General features: G+C 53.0%; 1 protein-coding gene across 1 annotated transcript in view; it reads left to right on the top strand.

Moving 5' to 3' along the window:
• The window catches only part of mark2b (MAP/microtubule affinity-regulating kinase 2b), a 104323-nt gene that overhangs the window by 37935 nt on the left and 52206 nt on the right, over positions 1 to 14182 (top strand). Inside the window, exons 5-8 of the mRNA XM_064931072.1 lie at positions 407 to 472; positions 1360 to 1430; positions 1535 to 1591; positions 6522 to 6758. Of these exons, the coding sequence (XP_064787144.1) occupies positions 407 to 472; positions 1360 to 1430; positions 1535 to 1591; positions 6522 to 6758 (431 nt within the window). The remainder of the gene's footprint in view (positions 1 to 406; positions 473 to 1359; positions 1431 to 1534; positions 1592 to 6521; positions 6759 to 14182) is intronic.

The following is a 14182-nucleotide window of genomic DNA, read 5'->3' as shown; positions in this document are numbered from 1 at the left end:
CTCCCCTCTCCCTCCCGCCAACCCTCTCCCTCCCTCCTCCCCCTCTCCCTCCCTCCTCCTCCCTCTCTCCCTCCCTCCTCCCTCTCCCTCCCGCCAACCCTCTCCCTCCCTCCCTCCTCCCCTCTCCCTCCCTCTTCCCCTCTCCCTCCCGCCAACCCTCTCCCTCCTCCTCCCCTCTCCCTCCCTCCTCCTCCCCCTCCCTCCTCCTCCTCTCTCCCTCCCTCCTCCCCTCTCCCTCCCGCCAACCCTCTCCTCCCCTCTCCCTCCCTCTTCCCCTCTCCCTCCCGCCAACCCTCTCCCTCCCTCCTCCTCTCTCCCTCCCTCCCTCCTCCCCTCTCCCTCCCTCTTCCCCTCTCCCTCCTGCCAACCCTCTCCCTCCCTCCCTCCTCCCCTCTCCCTTCAACAGTGAAGTTATTTGAGGTGATCGAGACGGAGAAGACATTGTACCTGGTCATGGAGTATGCCAGTGGAGGTGAGTGTGTGCCCGCGTCAAAAATACTTCCCCTGAGTCATCTTGTGTGCAACAGTTAAATCCTTCCCCCTTTGACCCTGAAATGATGTTTCACTATTTGATAGCTATGTCGCCTTCATACGCCCTCAGGTGAACTAAAGAACTGCTACCTTTCTGTGACTGTTTCTCTTCTCTCATCCTATCTCTCCTATCATCCCTCTCCTCTCCCCCTCGCTCCTCTCCCCCTCGCTCCTCTCCCCCCTCGCTCCTCTCCCTCCTCTCCTCTCCCCCTCTTTCCTCTCCCCCCTCTTTCCTCTCCCCCCTCTTTCCTCTCCCCCTCTTTCCTCTCCCCCTCTTTCCTCTCCCCCTCTTTCCTCTCCCCCTCTTTCCTCTCCCCCTCGCTCCTCTCCCCCTCGCTCCTCTCCTCTCTCTCCTCCTCCCCCCGCTCCTCTCCCCCCGCTCCTCTCCCCCTCGCTCCTCTCCCCCTCGCTCCTCTCCCCCCGCTCCTCCCCCCTCGCTCCTCTCCCTCCTCTCCCTCCTCTCCCCCTCGCTCCTCTCCCCCCGCTCCTCTCCCCCTCGTTCCTCTCCTCTCTCTCCTCCTCCCCCTCGCTCCCTCTCTTCTCTCCTCTCCCCCCGCTCCTCTTCCCTCTCGCTCCTCTCCCTCCTCTCCCCCTCGCTCCTCTCTCCTCTCTCTCCTCCTCCCCTCGCTCCTCTCCCCCTCGCTCCTCTCCCCCCTCGCTCCTCTCCCTCCTCTCCCCCCTCGCTCCCTCCCTCCCTCCTCTCCCCCACGCTCCTCTCCTCTCTCCTCCTCCCCCTCGCTCCTCTCCCCCTCGCTCCTCTCCTCTCTCTCCTCCTCGCTCCTCTCCCTCCTCTCCTCTCCCCCCTCGCTCCTCTCCTCTGTCCTCCAGGGGAGGTGTTTGATTACCTGGTCGCTCATGGGAGGATGAAAGAAAAGGAGGCGCGTGCCAAATTCAGACAGGTGAGGAGCGTGTGTGTGTGTGTGTGTGCGTGTGAATGAATGAGAGATGCGGTTTATTTGCTTTCCTCCCCCCTATCTCAATCCTTCTCTCCATCCCTGTTTAGATCGTGTCAGCGGTCCAGTACTGTCACCAGAAGTGTATTGTCCACAGAGATCTGAAGGTGAGACTCTCCCTCTACACACTACAACGCGTGTGTGTGCGCTAAGTGGCTGGGGGCTTACGGGCTGGGGGCTTACGGGCTGGGAACTAAGAGCTGGGGGCTTACGGGCTTGGGGCTACGGCCGGAAGAGCTTGAACTATGACCTTTACACGGGCTCCTAACAGTCACTTGCCCATCGGTGTCTGTGTGTTCAGAGTTGTCTCCTGTCCGATGATGTCATCGTGTTCTATTTCACGCTGAGCGCTCGTGCCGAGAACACCTTCCTGTTGCTAGGCAACACGGCCTTCTCTGCTCCTCGCTCTGCCGTGTATAGTTTAAAGTTATAGTGCTCTGCGTGGCTGCTCGGCTGTGGTGGAAAAAAGTCATACTTGTGTAAAAGATAACTTAATATAAAATGACTCAAGTGAGTCACCCAGTAAAATACTATTTGAGTAAAAGTATTTGGTTTTAAATATACTTAAGTATCAAATGTAAATGAAATTGCTAAAATGTACTTGAGTAAAAGTATAAATAATTTCACTCCAACATTCACACATCATTTACAGACAAAACGTGTGTGTTTAGTGAGTCCTCCAGATCAGAGGCAGTAGGGATGACCAGGGATGTTCTCTGTTTAGTGAGTCCTCCAGATCAGAGGCAGTAGGGATGACCAGGGATGTTCTCTGTTTAGTGAGTCATCCAGATCAGAGGCAGTAGGGATGACCAGGGATGTTCTCTGTTTAGTGAGTCCTCCAGATCAGAGGCAGTAGGGATGACCAGGGATGTTCTCTGTTTAGTGAGTCCACCAGATCAGAGGCAGTAGGGACGACCAGGGATGTTCTCTTGATTTAGTGCATGAAGTTGGACCATTTTCCTGTCAAAATGAGTACTTTTGGGTGTCAGGGAAAATGTATGGAGTAAACTCCAAAAGTCCATTTATTTTCTTTAGAAATGTAGTGAAGTAAAAGTTGGCAAAAATATATAAATAGTAAAGTACAGATATCCCCCTCAACTACTTCAGTAGTACTTTACACCACTGGTAGTCAGTCTTCACCACAGATTTGGCATCAGGTTAATCGAGTCACATTCTTAACCCTAACCATTATGGGAATTTTAATATCTGACCCTAAATCAGAAGCTTGATTACGCTAGTCCATATCCTATCGATCCTATCAGTGGCAACAAGACTGAGTTGGAAAGAGCACAAACTGATCTGGGACCAGGATAACTGGCTAGAGCACTAACTGATCTGGGACCAGGCTAACTGGCTAGAGCACTAACTGATCTGGGACCAGGCTAACTGGCTAGAGCACAAACTGATCTGGGACCAGGCTAACTGGCTGGAGCACTAACTGATCTGGGACCAGGATAACTGGCTAGAGCACTAACTGATCTGGGACCAGGCTGACTGGCTGGAGCACAAACTGATCTGGGACCAGGCTAACTGGCTAGAGCACTAACTGATCTGGGACCAGGCTAACTGGCTAGAACACTAACTGATCTGGGACCAGGCTAACTGGCTAGAGCACTAACTGATCTGGGACCAGGCTGACTGGCTAGAACACTAACTGATCTGGGACCAGGCTAACTGGCTAGAGCACTAACTGATCTGGGACCAGGATAACTGGCTAGAGCACTAACTGATCTGGGACCAGGATAACTGGCTAGAGCACTAACTGATCTGGGACCAGGCTAACTGGCTAGAGCACTAACTGATCTGGGACCAGGCTAACTGGCTGGAGCACTAACTGATCTGGGACCAGGCTAACTGGCTGGAGCACTAACTGATCTGGGACCAGGCTGACTGGCTAGAGCACTAACTGATCTGGGACCAGGCTGACTGGCTGGAGCACTAACTGATCTGGGACCAGGCTGACTGGCTGGAGCACTAACTGATCTGGGACCAGGCTGACTGGCTGGAGCACTAACTGATCTGGGACCAGGCTAACTGGCTAGAGCACTAACTGATCTGGGACCAGGCTAACTGGCTGGAGCACTAACTGATCTGTGACCAGGCTGACTGGCTGGAGCACTAACTGATCTGGGACCAGGATAACTGGCTAGAGCACTAACTGATCTGGGACCAGGCTAACTGGCTAGAGCACTAACTGATCTGGGACCAGGCTGACTGGCTGGAGCACTAACTGATCTGGGACCAGGCTAACTGGCTAGAGCACTAACTGATCTGGGACCAGGCTAACTGGCTGGAGCACTAACTGATCTGGGACCAGGCTAACTGGCTAGAGCACTAACTGATCTGGGACCAGGATAACTGGCTAGAGCACTAACTGATCTGGGACCAGGCTGACTGGCTAGAGCACTAACTGATCTGGGACCAGGCTAACTGGCTGGAGCACTAACTGATCTGGGACCAGGCTAACTGGCTAGAGCACTAACTGATCTGGGACCAGGCTAACTGGCTAGAGCACTAACTGATCTGGGACCAGGATAACTGGCTAGAGCACTAACTGATCTGGGACCAGGCTAACTGGCTGGAGCACTAACTGATCTGGGACCAGGATAACTGGCTAGAGCACTAACTGATCTGGGACCAGGATAACTGGCTAGAGCACTAACTGATCTGGGACCAGGATAACTGGCTAGAGCACTAACTGATCTGGGACCAGGATAACTGGCTGGAGCACTAACTGATCTGGGACCAGGCTGACTGGCTGGAGCACTAACTGATCTGGGACCAGGCTAACTGGCTAGAGCACTAACTGATCTGGGACCAGGCTAACTGGCTAGAGCACTAACTGATCTGCGACCAGGCTAACTGGCTAGAGTTATCCTTCTGGTGTGACTCACAAATGTCAGTTAAGTACTTTAGCTCCCGCCTTGGGCCAATCGGTGTAATTTGGTAAATACCGGATCTCTATGGCAAGACACATCATTCACCCAAGTTTCGCAAAATCGGGCCAGTGCTATCTGAGATTTTGCATGTCACTGATCTACAGTCCCAGATTTCGCTGTGGGGGACAACAAACGGATCTGGGACCAGGCTAACTGGCATGAAACGGATCTGGGACCAGGCTAACTGGCATGAAACGGATCTGGGACCAGGCTAACTGGCATGAAACGGATCTGGGACCAGGCTAACTGGCATGAAACGGATCTGGGACCAGGCTAACTGGCATGAAACGGATCTGGGACCAGGCTAACTGGCATGAAACGGATCTGGGACCAGGCTAACTGGCATGAAACGGATCTGGGACCAGGCTAACTGGCATGAAACGGATCTGGGACCAGGCTAACTGGCATGAAACGGATCTGGGACCAAGCTAACTGGCATGAAACGGATCTGGGACCAGGCTAACTGGCATGAAACGGATCTGGGACCAGGCTAACTGGCATCAAACGGATCTGGGACCAGGCTAACTGGCAATTTGTCTGCTCATTGTTTGATGTTTGGACTCTTTCGCTTCCTTTAAAAAAAATGACAAACACAAACTTTGGATAGGGAACTAGAGAATACAAAGGTTACTGAGTGCATCTCTCTCTGCCCCTCCTCCTCTCTTTCCTCCCTCTCTCCCCCTCTCTCCTCTCTTTCCTCCCTCTCTCCTCTCTTTCCTCCCTCTCTCTCCCCCTCTCTCCTCTCTTTCCTCCCTCTCTCTGCCCCTCCTCCTCTCTTTCCTCCCTCTCTCCCCCTCTCTCCTCTCTTTCCTCCCTCTCTCCTCCTCTCTCCCCCTCCTCCTCTCTCTCCTCCCTCTCTCCCCCTCTCCCCTCTCTCCCCCTCCTCCTCTCTTTCCTCCCTCTCTCCCCCTCTCTCCTCTCTCCCCCTCCTCCTCTCTTTCCTCCCTCTCTCCTCTCTTTCCTCCCTCTCTCCTCTCTTTCCTCCCTCTCTCCTCTCTTTCCTCCCTCTCTCCTCTCTTCCTCCCTCTCTCCTTCCTCTCTTTCCTCTCTCCCCCTCTTTCCTCCCTCTCTCCCCCTCTCTCCTCTCTTTCCTCCCTCTCTCCCCCTCTCTCCTCTCTTTCCTCCCTCTCTCCCCCTCTCTCCTCTCTTTCCTCCCTCTCTCCCCCTCTCTCCTCTCTTTCCTCCCTCTCTCCCCCTCTCTCCTCTCTCCTCCCTCCCTCTCTCCCCCTCTCTCCTCCCTCTCTTTCCCTCCCTCTCTCCCCCTCTCTCCTCTCTTTCCTCCCTCTCTCCCCCTCTCTCCTCTCTTTCCTCCCTCTCTCCCCCTCTCTCCTCTCTTTCCTCCCTCTCCCCCCTCTCCTCCTCCCTCTTCCTCCCTCTCTCCCCCTCTCTCCCTCCCCTCTCTCCTCTCTTTCCTCCCTCTCTCCCCCTCTCCTCTCTTTCCTCTCCTCCCTCTCCCCTCCCCTCTCTCCTCCCCTCTCCCCCCTCTCTCTCCTCCTTCCTCCCTCCTTCCTCCCCTCTCCCCCTCCCCCTCCTCTCTTTCCTCCCTCTCTCCCCCTCTCTCCTCTCTTTCCTCCCTCTCTCCCCCTCTCTCTGCCCCTTCTCCTCTCTCTCTCCCCCTCTCTCCTCTCTTTCCTCCTCCCTCTCTCCCCCTCTCTCCTCTCTTTCCTCCATCTCTCCCCCTCTCTCTCCCCCTCCTCTCTCTCTCTCTCTCTCTCTCCCTTCCTCTCTCCCCCTCTCTCTCTCTCTCTTTTTCTCCCTCCCTCTCTCCCCCTCTCTCCTCTCTTTCCTCCATCTCTCCCCCCTCTCTCTCCCCCTCTCTCTCTCTCTCTCTCTCTCTCTCCCTTCCTCTCTCCCCCTCTCTCCTCTCTCTTTTTCTCCCTTCCTCTCTCCCTCTCTCTCTCCCTCTCTCTCCTCTCTGTCTCTCTCCCTCTCTCTCTCCCTCTCTCTCCTCTCTGTCTCTCTCCCTCTCTCTCCCTCCCTCTCTCCCCCTCTCTCTCCCCCCTCTCCTCTCTCTCTCTCCCTTCCTCTCTCCCCCTCTCTCCTCTCTCTCTCTCCCTCTCTTCCTCTCTCTCCTCTCTCTCTCTCCTCTCCCCACCAGGCTGAGAACCTACTCCTGGACTCTGACATGAACATCAAGATAGCAGACTTTGGCTTCAGTAATGAGTTCGTAATGGGCAGTAAGCTGGACACGTTCTGCGGCTCTCCTCCCTACGCCGCCCCGGAGCTGTTCCAGGGGAAGAAGTACGACGGGCCAGAGGTGGACGTCTGGAGCCTGGGGGTCATCCTGTACACGCTGGTGTCAGGGTCGCTGCCCTTCGACGGACAGAACCTCAAGGTGTGTGTGGGGAGATGGAGGGAGGGGTGGGCGGGTGTGTGAGATGGTGACATAGAGAGGTGTGTGTGTGTGTGTGTGTGTGTGTGTGTGTGTGTGTGAGATCTGTATTCTGTTCTACAGACTAACCTCTAACCCTTAACCCCTGACCTCGTACCCCTAATCGCTCCTCTGTCTCCCCCTATATGAGTTGAGGGGAAAATACTCAGAGAATGATAGAGGCCTCTAGTGGCCAAAAGGCAGTATTACCATGGGCAGCGCCCCTGAGGACTTCCATCATTTTAATGTAGTCAACTGGGAGGGTCTTCCAACTTCATTGGTTGGAGTCATGTTAGAGTCATGTTTAACTGGGTCATCAGGAGGGATCAGCCAATCGTGAAGAAGAAAATGTACTACTTTAAAATGGAGAGCACAGGCAGCACCATTGAGGCTGTCACAGACCCTATAATGGCACAGATACAAAGATGAGTCCTCTATCTATCTCTATGGAAATACCTTATCCTGTTCTACATGTCTGACCTCTGACCTCTCCCATCTCTCTCCTCCTATAGGAGTTGAGAGAGCACGGGGTGAGGGGGAAGTACCGAATTCCGTTCTACACGTCTAGACTGACCTCTGACCTCTCCCATCTCTCTCCCCCTATAGGAGTTGAGAGAGCGCGTGTTGAGGGGGAAGTACCGTATTCCGTTCTACATGTCTAGACTGACCTCTGACCTCTCCCATCTCTCTCCCCCTATAGGAGTTGAGAGAGCGCGTGTTGAGGGGGAAGTACCGTATTCCGTTCTACATGTCTAGACTGACCTCTGACCTCTCCCATCTCTCTCCCCTATAGGAGTTGAGAGAGCGCGTGTTGAGGGGGAAGTACCGTATTCCGTTCTACATGTCAACAGACTGACCTCTGACCTCTCCCATCTCTCTCCCCCTATAGGAGTTGAGAGAGCGCGTGTTGAGGGGAAGTACCGTATTCCGTTCTACATGTCAACAGACTGACCTCTGACCTCTCCCATCTCTCTCCCCCTATAGGAGTTGAGAGAGCGCGTGTTGAGGGGGAAGTACCGTATTCCGTTCTACATGTCAACAGACTGACCTCTGACCTCTCCCATCTCTCTCCCCTATAGGAGTTGAGAGAGCGCGTGTTGAGGGGGAAGTACCGTATTCCGTTCTACATGTCAACAGACTGACCTCTGACCTCTCCCATCTCTCTCCCCCTATAGGAGTTGAGAGAGCGCGTGTTGAGGGGGAAGTACCGTATTCCGTTCTACATGTCTAGACTGACCTCTGACCTCTCCCATCTCTCCCCCTATAGGAGTTGAGAGAGCGCGTGTTGAGGGGAAGTACCGTATTCCGTTCTACATGTCAACAGACTGACCTCTGACCTCTCCCATCTCTCTCCCCCTATAGGAGTTGAGAGAGCGCGTGTTGAGGGGGAAGTACCGTATTCCGTTCTACATGTCAACAGACTGACCTCTGACCTCTCCCATCTCTCTCCCCCTATAGGAGTTGAGAGAGCGCGTGTTGAGGGGGAAGTACCGTATTCCGTTCTACATGTCTAGACTGACCTCTGACCTCTCCCATCTCTCTCCCCCTATAGGAGTTGAGAGAGCGCGTGTTGAGGGGGAAGTACCGTATTCCGTTCTACATGTCAACAGACTGACCTCTGACCTCTCCCATCTCTCTCCCCCTATAGGAGTTGAGAGAGCGCGTGTTGAGGGGGAAGTACCGTATTCCGTTCTACATGTCAACAGACTGACCTCTGACCTCTCCCGTCTCTCTCCCCCTATAGGAGTTGAGAGAGCGCGTGTTGAGGGGGAAGTACCGTATTCCGTTCTACATGTCAACAGACTGACCTCTGACCTCTCCCGTCTCTCTCCCCCTATAGGAGTTGAGAGAGCGCGTGTTGAGGGGGAAGTACCGTATTCCGTTCTACATGTCAACAGACTGACCTCTGACCTCTCCCATCTCTCTCCCCCTATAGGAGTTGAGAGAGCGCGTGTTGAGGGGGAAGTACCGTATTCCGTTCTACATGTCAACAGACTGACCTCTGACCTCTCCCATCTCTCTCCCCCTATAGGAGTTGAGAGAGCGCGTGTTGAGGGGGAAGTACCGTATTCCGTTCTACATGTCAACAGACTGACCTCTCCCATCTTTCTCCCCCTATAGGAGTTGAGAGAGCGCGTGTTGAGGGGGAAGTACCGTATTCCGTTCTACATGTCAACAGACTGACCTCTGACCTCTCCCATCTCTCTCCCCCTATAGGAGTTGAGAGAGCGCGTGTTGAGGGGGAAGTACCGTATTCCGTTCTACATGTCAACAGACTGACCTCTGACCTCTCCCATCTTTCTCCCCCTATAGGAGTTGAGAGAGCGCGTGTTGAGGGGGAAGTACCGTATTCCGTTCTACATGTCAACAGACTGACCTCTGACCTCTCCCATCTCTCTCCCCCTATAGGAGTTGAGAGAGCGCGTGTTGAGGGGAAGTACCGTATTCCGTTCTACATGTCAACAGACTGACCTCTGACCTCTCCCATCTCTCTCCCCCTATAGGAGTTGAGAGAGCGCGTGTTGAGGGGGAAGTACCGTATTCCGTTCTACATGTCAACAGACTGACCTCTGACCTCTCCCATCTCTCTCCCCCTATAGGAGTTGAGAGAGCGCGTGTTGAGGGGGAAGTACCGTATTCCGTTCTACATGTCAACAGACTGACCTCTGACCTCTCCCATCTCTCTCCCCCTATAGGAGTTGAGAGAGCGCGTGTTGAGGGGGAAATACCGTATTCCGTTCTACATGTCAACAGACTGACCTCTCCCATCTCTCTCCCCCTATAGGAGTTGAGAGAGCGCGTGTTGAGGGGGAAGTACCGTATTCCGTTCTACATGTCAACAGACTGACCTCTGACCTCTCCCATCTCTCTCCCCCTATAGGAGTTGAGAGAGCGCGTGTTGAGGGGGAAGTACCGTATTCCGTTCTACATGTCAACAGACTGACCTCTGACCTCTCCCATCTCTCTCCCCCTATAGGAGTTGAGAGAGCGCGTGTTGAGGGGAAGTACCGTATTCCGTTCTACATGTCAACAGACTGACCTCTGACCTCTCCCATCTCTCTCCCCCTATAGGAGTTGAGAGAGCGCGTGTTGAGGGGGAAATACCGTATTCCGTTCTACATGTCAACAGACTGACCTCTCCCATCTTTCTCCCCTATAGGAGTTGAGAGAGCGCGTGTTGAGGGGGAAGTACCGTATTCCGTTCTACATGTCAACAGACTGACCTCTGACCTCTCCCATCTCTCTCCCCCTATAGGAGTTGAGAGAGCGCGTGTTGAGGGGGAAGTACCGTATTCCGTTCTACATGTCAACAGACTGACCTCTGACCTCTCCCATCTCTCTCCCCCTATAGGAGTTGAGAGAGCGCGTGTTGAGGGGGAAGTACCGTATTCCGTTCTACATGTCAACAGACTGACCTCTGACCTCTCCCATCTCTCTCCCCCTATAGGAGTTGAGAGAGCGCGTGCTTCAGTCTGGTTTTAGACCCCATCATAGCACTGAGACGGCACTTGTGAAGGTGGTAAATGACATTTTAATGGCATCGGACCGAGGCTCTGCATCTGTCCTCGTGCTCCTAGACCTTAGTGCTGCTTTTGATACCATCGATCACCACATTCTTTTGGAGAGATTGGAAACCCAAATTGGTCTACACGGACAAGTTCTGGCATGGTTTAGATCTTATCTGTCGGAAAGATATCAGTTTGTCTCTGTGGATGGTTTGTCCTCTGACAAATCAACTGTAAATTTCGGTGTTCCTCAAGGTTCCGTTTTAGGACCGCTGTTGTTTTCACTATATATTTTACCTCTTGGGGATGTTATTCGAAAACATAATGTTAACTTTCACTGCTATGCGGATGATACACAGCTGTACATTTCAATGAAACATGGTGAAGCCCCAAAATTGCCCTCGCTAGAAGCATGTGTTTCAGACATAAGGAAGTGGATGGCAGCAAACTTTCTACTTTTAAACTCGGATAAAACAGAGATGCTTGTTCTAGGTCCCAAGAAACAAAGAGATCTTCTGTTGAATCTGACAATTAATCTTAATGGTTGTACAGTCATCTCAAATAAAACTGTGAAGGACCTCGGCGTTACTCTGGACCCTGATCTCTCTTTTGAAGAACATATCAAGACCATTTCAAGGACAGCTTTTTTCCATCTACGTAACATTGCAAAAATCAGAAACTTTCTGTCCAAAAATGATGCAGAAAAATTAATCCATGCTTTTGTCACTTCTAGGTTAGACTACTGCAATGCTCTACTTTCCGGCTACCCGGATAAAGCACTAAATAAACTTCAGTTAGTGCTAAATACGGCTGCTAGAATCCTGACTAGAACCAAAAAATTTGATCATATTACTCCAGTGCTAGCCTCCCTACACTGGCTTCCTGTCAAAGCAAGGGCTGATTTCAAGGTTTTACTGCTAACCTACAAAGCATTGCATGGGCTTGCTCCTACCTATCTCTCTGATTTGGTCCTGCCGTACATACCTACACGTACGCTACGGTCACAAGACGCAGGCCTCCTAATTGTCCCTAGAATTTCTAAGCAAACAGCTGGAGGCAGGGCTTTCTCCTATAGAGCTCCATTTTTATGGAACGGTCTGCCTACCCATGTCAGAGACGCAAACTCGGTCTCAACCTTTAAGTCTTTACTGAAGACTCATCTCTTCAGTGGGTCATATGATTGAGTGTAGTCTGGCCCAGGAGTGGGAAGGTGAACGGAAAGGCTCTGGAGCAACGAACCACCCTTGCTGTCTCTGCCTGGCCGGTTCCCCTCTTTCCACTGGGATTCTCTGCCTCTAACCCTATTACAGGGGCTGAGTCACTGGCTTGCTGGGGCTCTCTCATGCCGTCCCTGGAGGGGGTGCGTCACCTGAGTGGGTTGATTCACTGATGTGGTCATCCTGTCTGGGTTGGCGCCCCCCCCCTTGGGTTGTGCCGTGGCGGAGATCTTTGCGGGCTATACTCAGCTTTGTCTCAGGATGGTAAGTTGGTGGTTGAAGATATCCCTCCAGTGGTGTGGGGGCTGTGCTTTGGCAAAGTGGGTGGGGTTATATCCTTCCTGTTTGGCCCTGTCCGGGGTGTCCTCGGGTGGGGCCACAGTGTCTCCTGACCCCTCCTGTCTCAGCCTCCAGTATTTATGCTGCAGTAGTTTATGTGTCGGGGGGCTGGGGTCAGTTTGTTATATCTGGAGTACTTCTCCTGTCCAATTCGGTGTCCTGTGTGAATCTAAGTGTGCGTTCTCTAATTCTCTCCTTCTCTCTCTCGGAGGACCTGAGCCCTAGGACCATGCCCCAGGACTACCTGACATGATGACTCCTTGCTGTCCCCAGTCCACCTGGCCGTGCTGCTGCTCCAGTTTCAACTGACCTGAGCCCTAGGACCATGCCCCAGGACTACTTGACATGATGACTCCTTGCTGTCCCCAGTCCACCTGGCCGTGCTGCTGCTCCAGTTTCAACTGTTCTGCCTTATTATTATTCGACCATGCTGGTCATTTATGAACATTTGAACATCTTGGCCATGTTCTGTTATAATCTCTACCCGGCACAGCCAGAAGAGGACTGGCCACCCCACATAGCCTGGTTCCTCTCTAGGTTTCTTCCTAGGTTTCGGCTTTTCTAGGGAGTTTTTCCTAGCCACCGTGCTTCTACACCTGCATTGCTTGCTGTTTGGGGTTTTAGGCTGGGTTTCTGTACAGCACTTTGAGATATCAGCTGATGTACGAAGGGCTATATAAATAAATTTGATTTGATTTGGTGTTGAGGGGGAAGTACCGTATTCCGTTCTACATGTCAACAGACTGACCTCTGACCTCTCCCATCTCTCTCACCCTATAGGAGTTGAGAGAGCGCGTGTTGAGGGGGAAGTACCGTATTCCGTTCTACATGTCAACAGACTGACCTCTGACCTCTCCCATCTCTCTCCCCCTATAGGAGTTGAGAGAGCGCGTGTTGAGGGGGAAGTACCGTATTCCGTTCTACATGTCAACAGACTGACCTCTGACCTCTCCCATCTCTCTCCCCCTATAGGAGTTGAGAGAGCGCGTGTTGAGGGGGAAGTACCGTATTCCGTTCTACATGTCAACAGACTGACCTCTGACCTCTCCCATCTCTCTCCCCTATAGGAGTTGAGAGAGCGCGTGTTGAGGGGGAAGTACCGTATTCCGTTCTACATGTCAACAGACTGACCTCTGACCTCTCCCATCTCTCCCCCTATAGGAGTTGAGAGAGCGCGTGTTGAGGGGGAAGTACCGTATTCCGTTCTACATGTCAACAGACTGACCTCTGACCTCTCCCATCTCTCCCCCTATAGGAGTTGAGAGAGCGCGTGTTGAGGGGGAAGTACCGTATCCCGTTCTACATGTCTAGACTGACCTCTGACCTCTCCCATCTCTCTCCCCCTATAGGAGTTGAGAGAGCGCGTGTTGAGGGGAAGTACCGTATTCCGTTCTACATGTCAACAGACTGACCTCTGACCTCTCCCATCTCTCTCCCCCTATAGGAGTTGAGAGAGCGCGTGTTGAGGGGGAAGTACCGTATTCCGTTCTACATGTCAACAGACTGACCTCTGACCTCTCCCGTCTCTCTCCCCCTATAGGAGTTGAGAGAGCGCGTGTTGAGGGGGAAGTACCGTATTCCGTTCTACATGTCAACAGACTGACCTCTGACCTCTCCCATCTCTCTCCCCCTATAGGAGTTGAGAGAGCGCGTGTTGAGGGGGAAGTACCGTATCCCGTTCTACATGTCAACAGACTGACCTCTGACCTCTCCCATCTCTCTCCCCTATAGGAGTTGAGAGAGCGCGTGTTGAGGGGGAAGTACCGTATCCCGTTCTACATGTCAACAGACTGACCTCTGACCTCTCCCATCTCTCTCCCCCTATAGGAGTTGAGAGAGCGCGTGTTGAGGGGGAAGTACCGTATCCCGTTCTACATGTCAACAGACTGACCTCTGACCTCTCCCATCTCTCTCCCCCTATAGGAGTTGAGAGCGCGTGTTGAGGGGGAAGTACCGTATCCCGTTCTACATGTCAACAGACTGACCTCTGACCTCTCCCATCTCTCTCCCCCTATAGGAGTTGAGAGAGCGCGTGTTGAGGGGGAAGTACCGTATTCCGTTCTACATGTCAACAGACTGACCTCTGACCTCTCCCATCTCTCTCCCCCTATAGGAGTTGAGAGAGCGCGTGTTGAGGGGGAAGTACCGTATCCCGTTCTACATGTCAACAGACTGACCTCTGACCTCTCCCATCTCTCTCCCCCTATAGGAGTTGAGAGAGCGCGTGTTGAGGGGGAAGTACCGTATCCCGTTCTACATGTCAACAGACTGACCTCTGACCTCTCCCATCTCTCTCCCCCTATAGGAGTTGAGAGAGCGCGTGTTG

The sequence above is a fragment of the Oncorhynchus masou genome, chromosome 23, assembly GCF_036934945.1.
Source record: "Oncorhynchus masou masou isolate Uvic2021 chromosome 23, UVic_Omas_1.1, whole genome shotgun sequence".
Taxonomy (NCBI): Eukaryota; Metazoa; Chordata; class Actinopteri; order Salmoniformes; family Salmonidae; genus Oncorhynchus; species Oncorhynchus masou.
The sequence above is the reverse complement of the archived record's forward strand: the minus strand, read 5'-3'. Positions and strand labels throughout refer to the sequence as shown.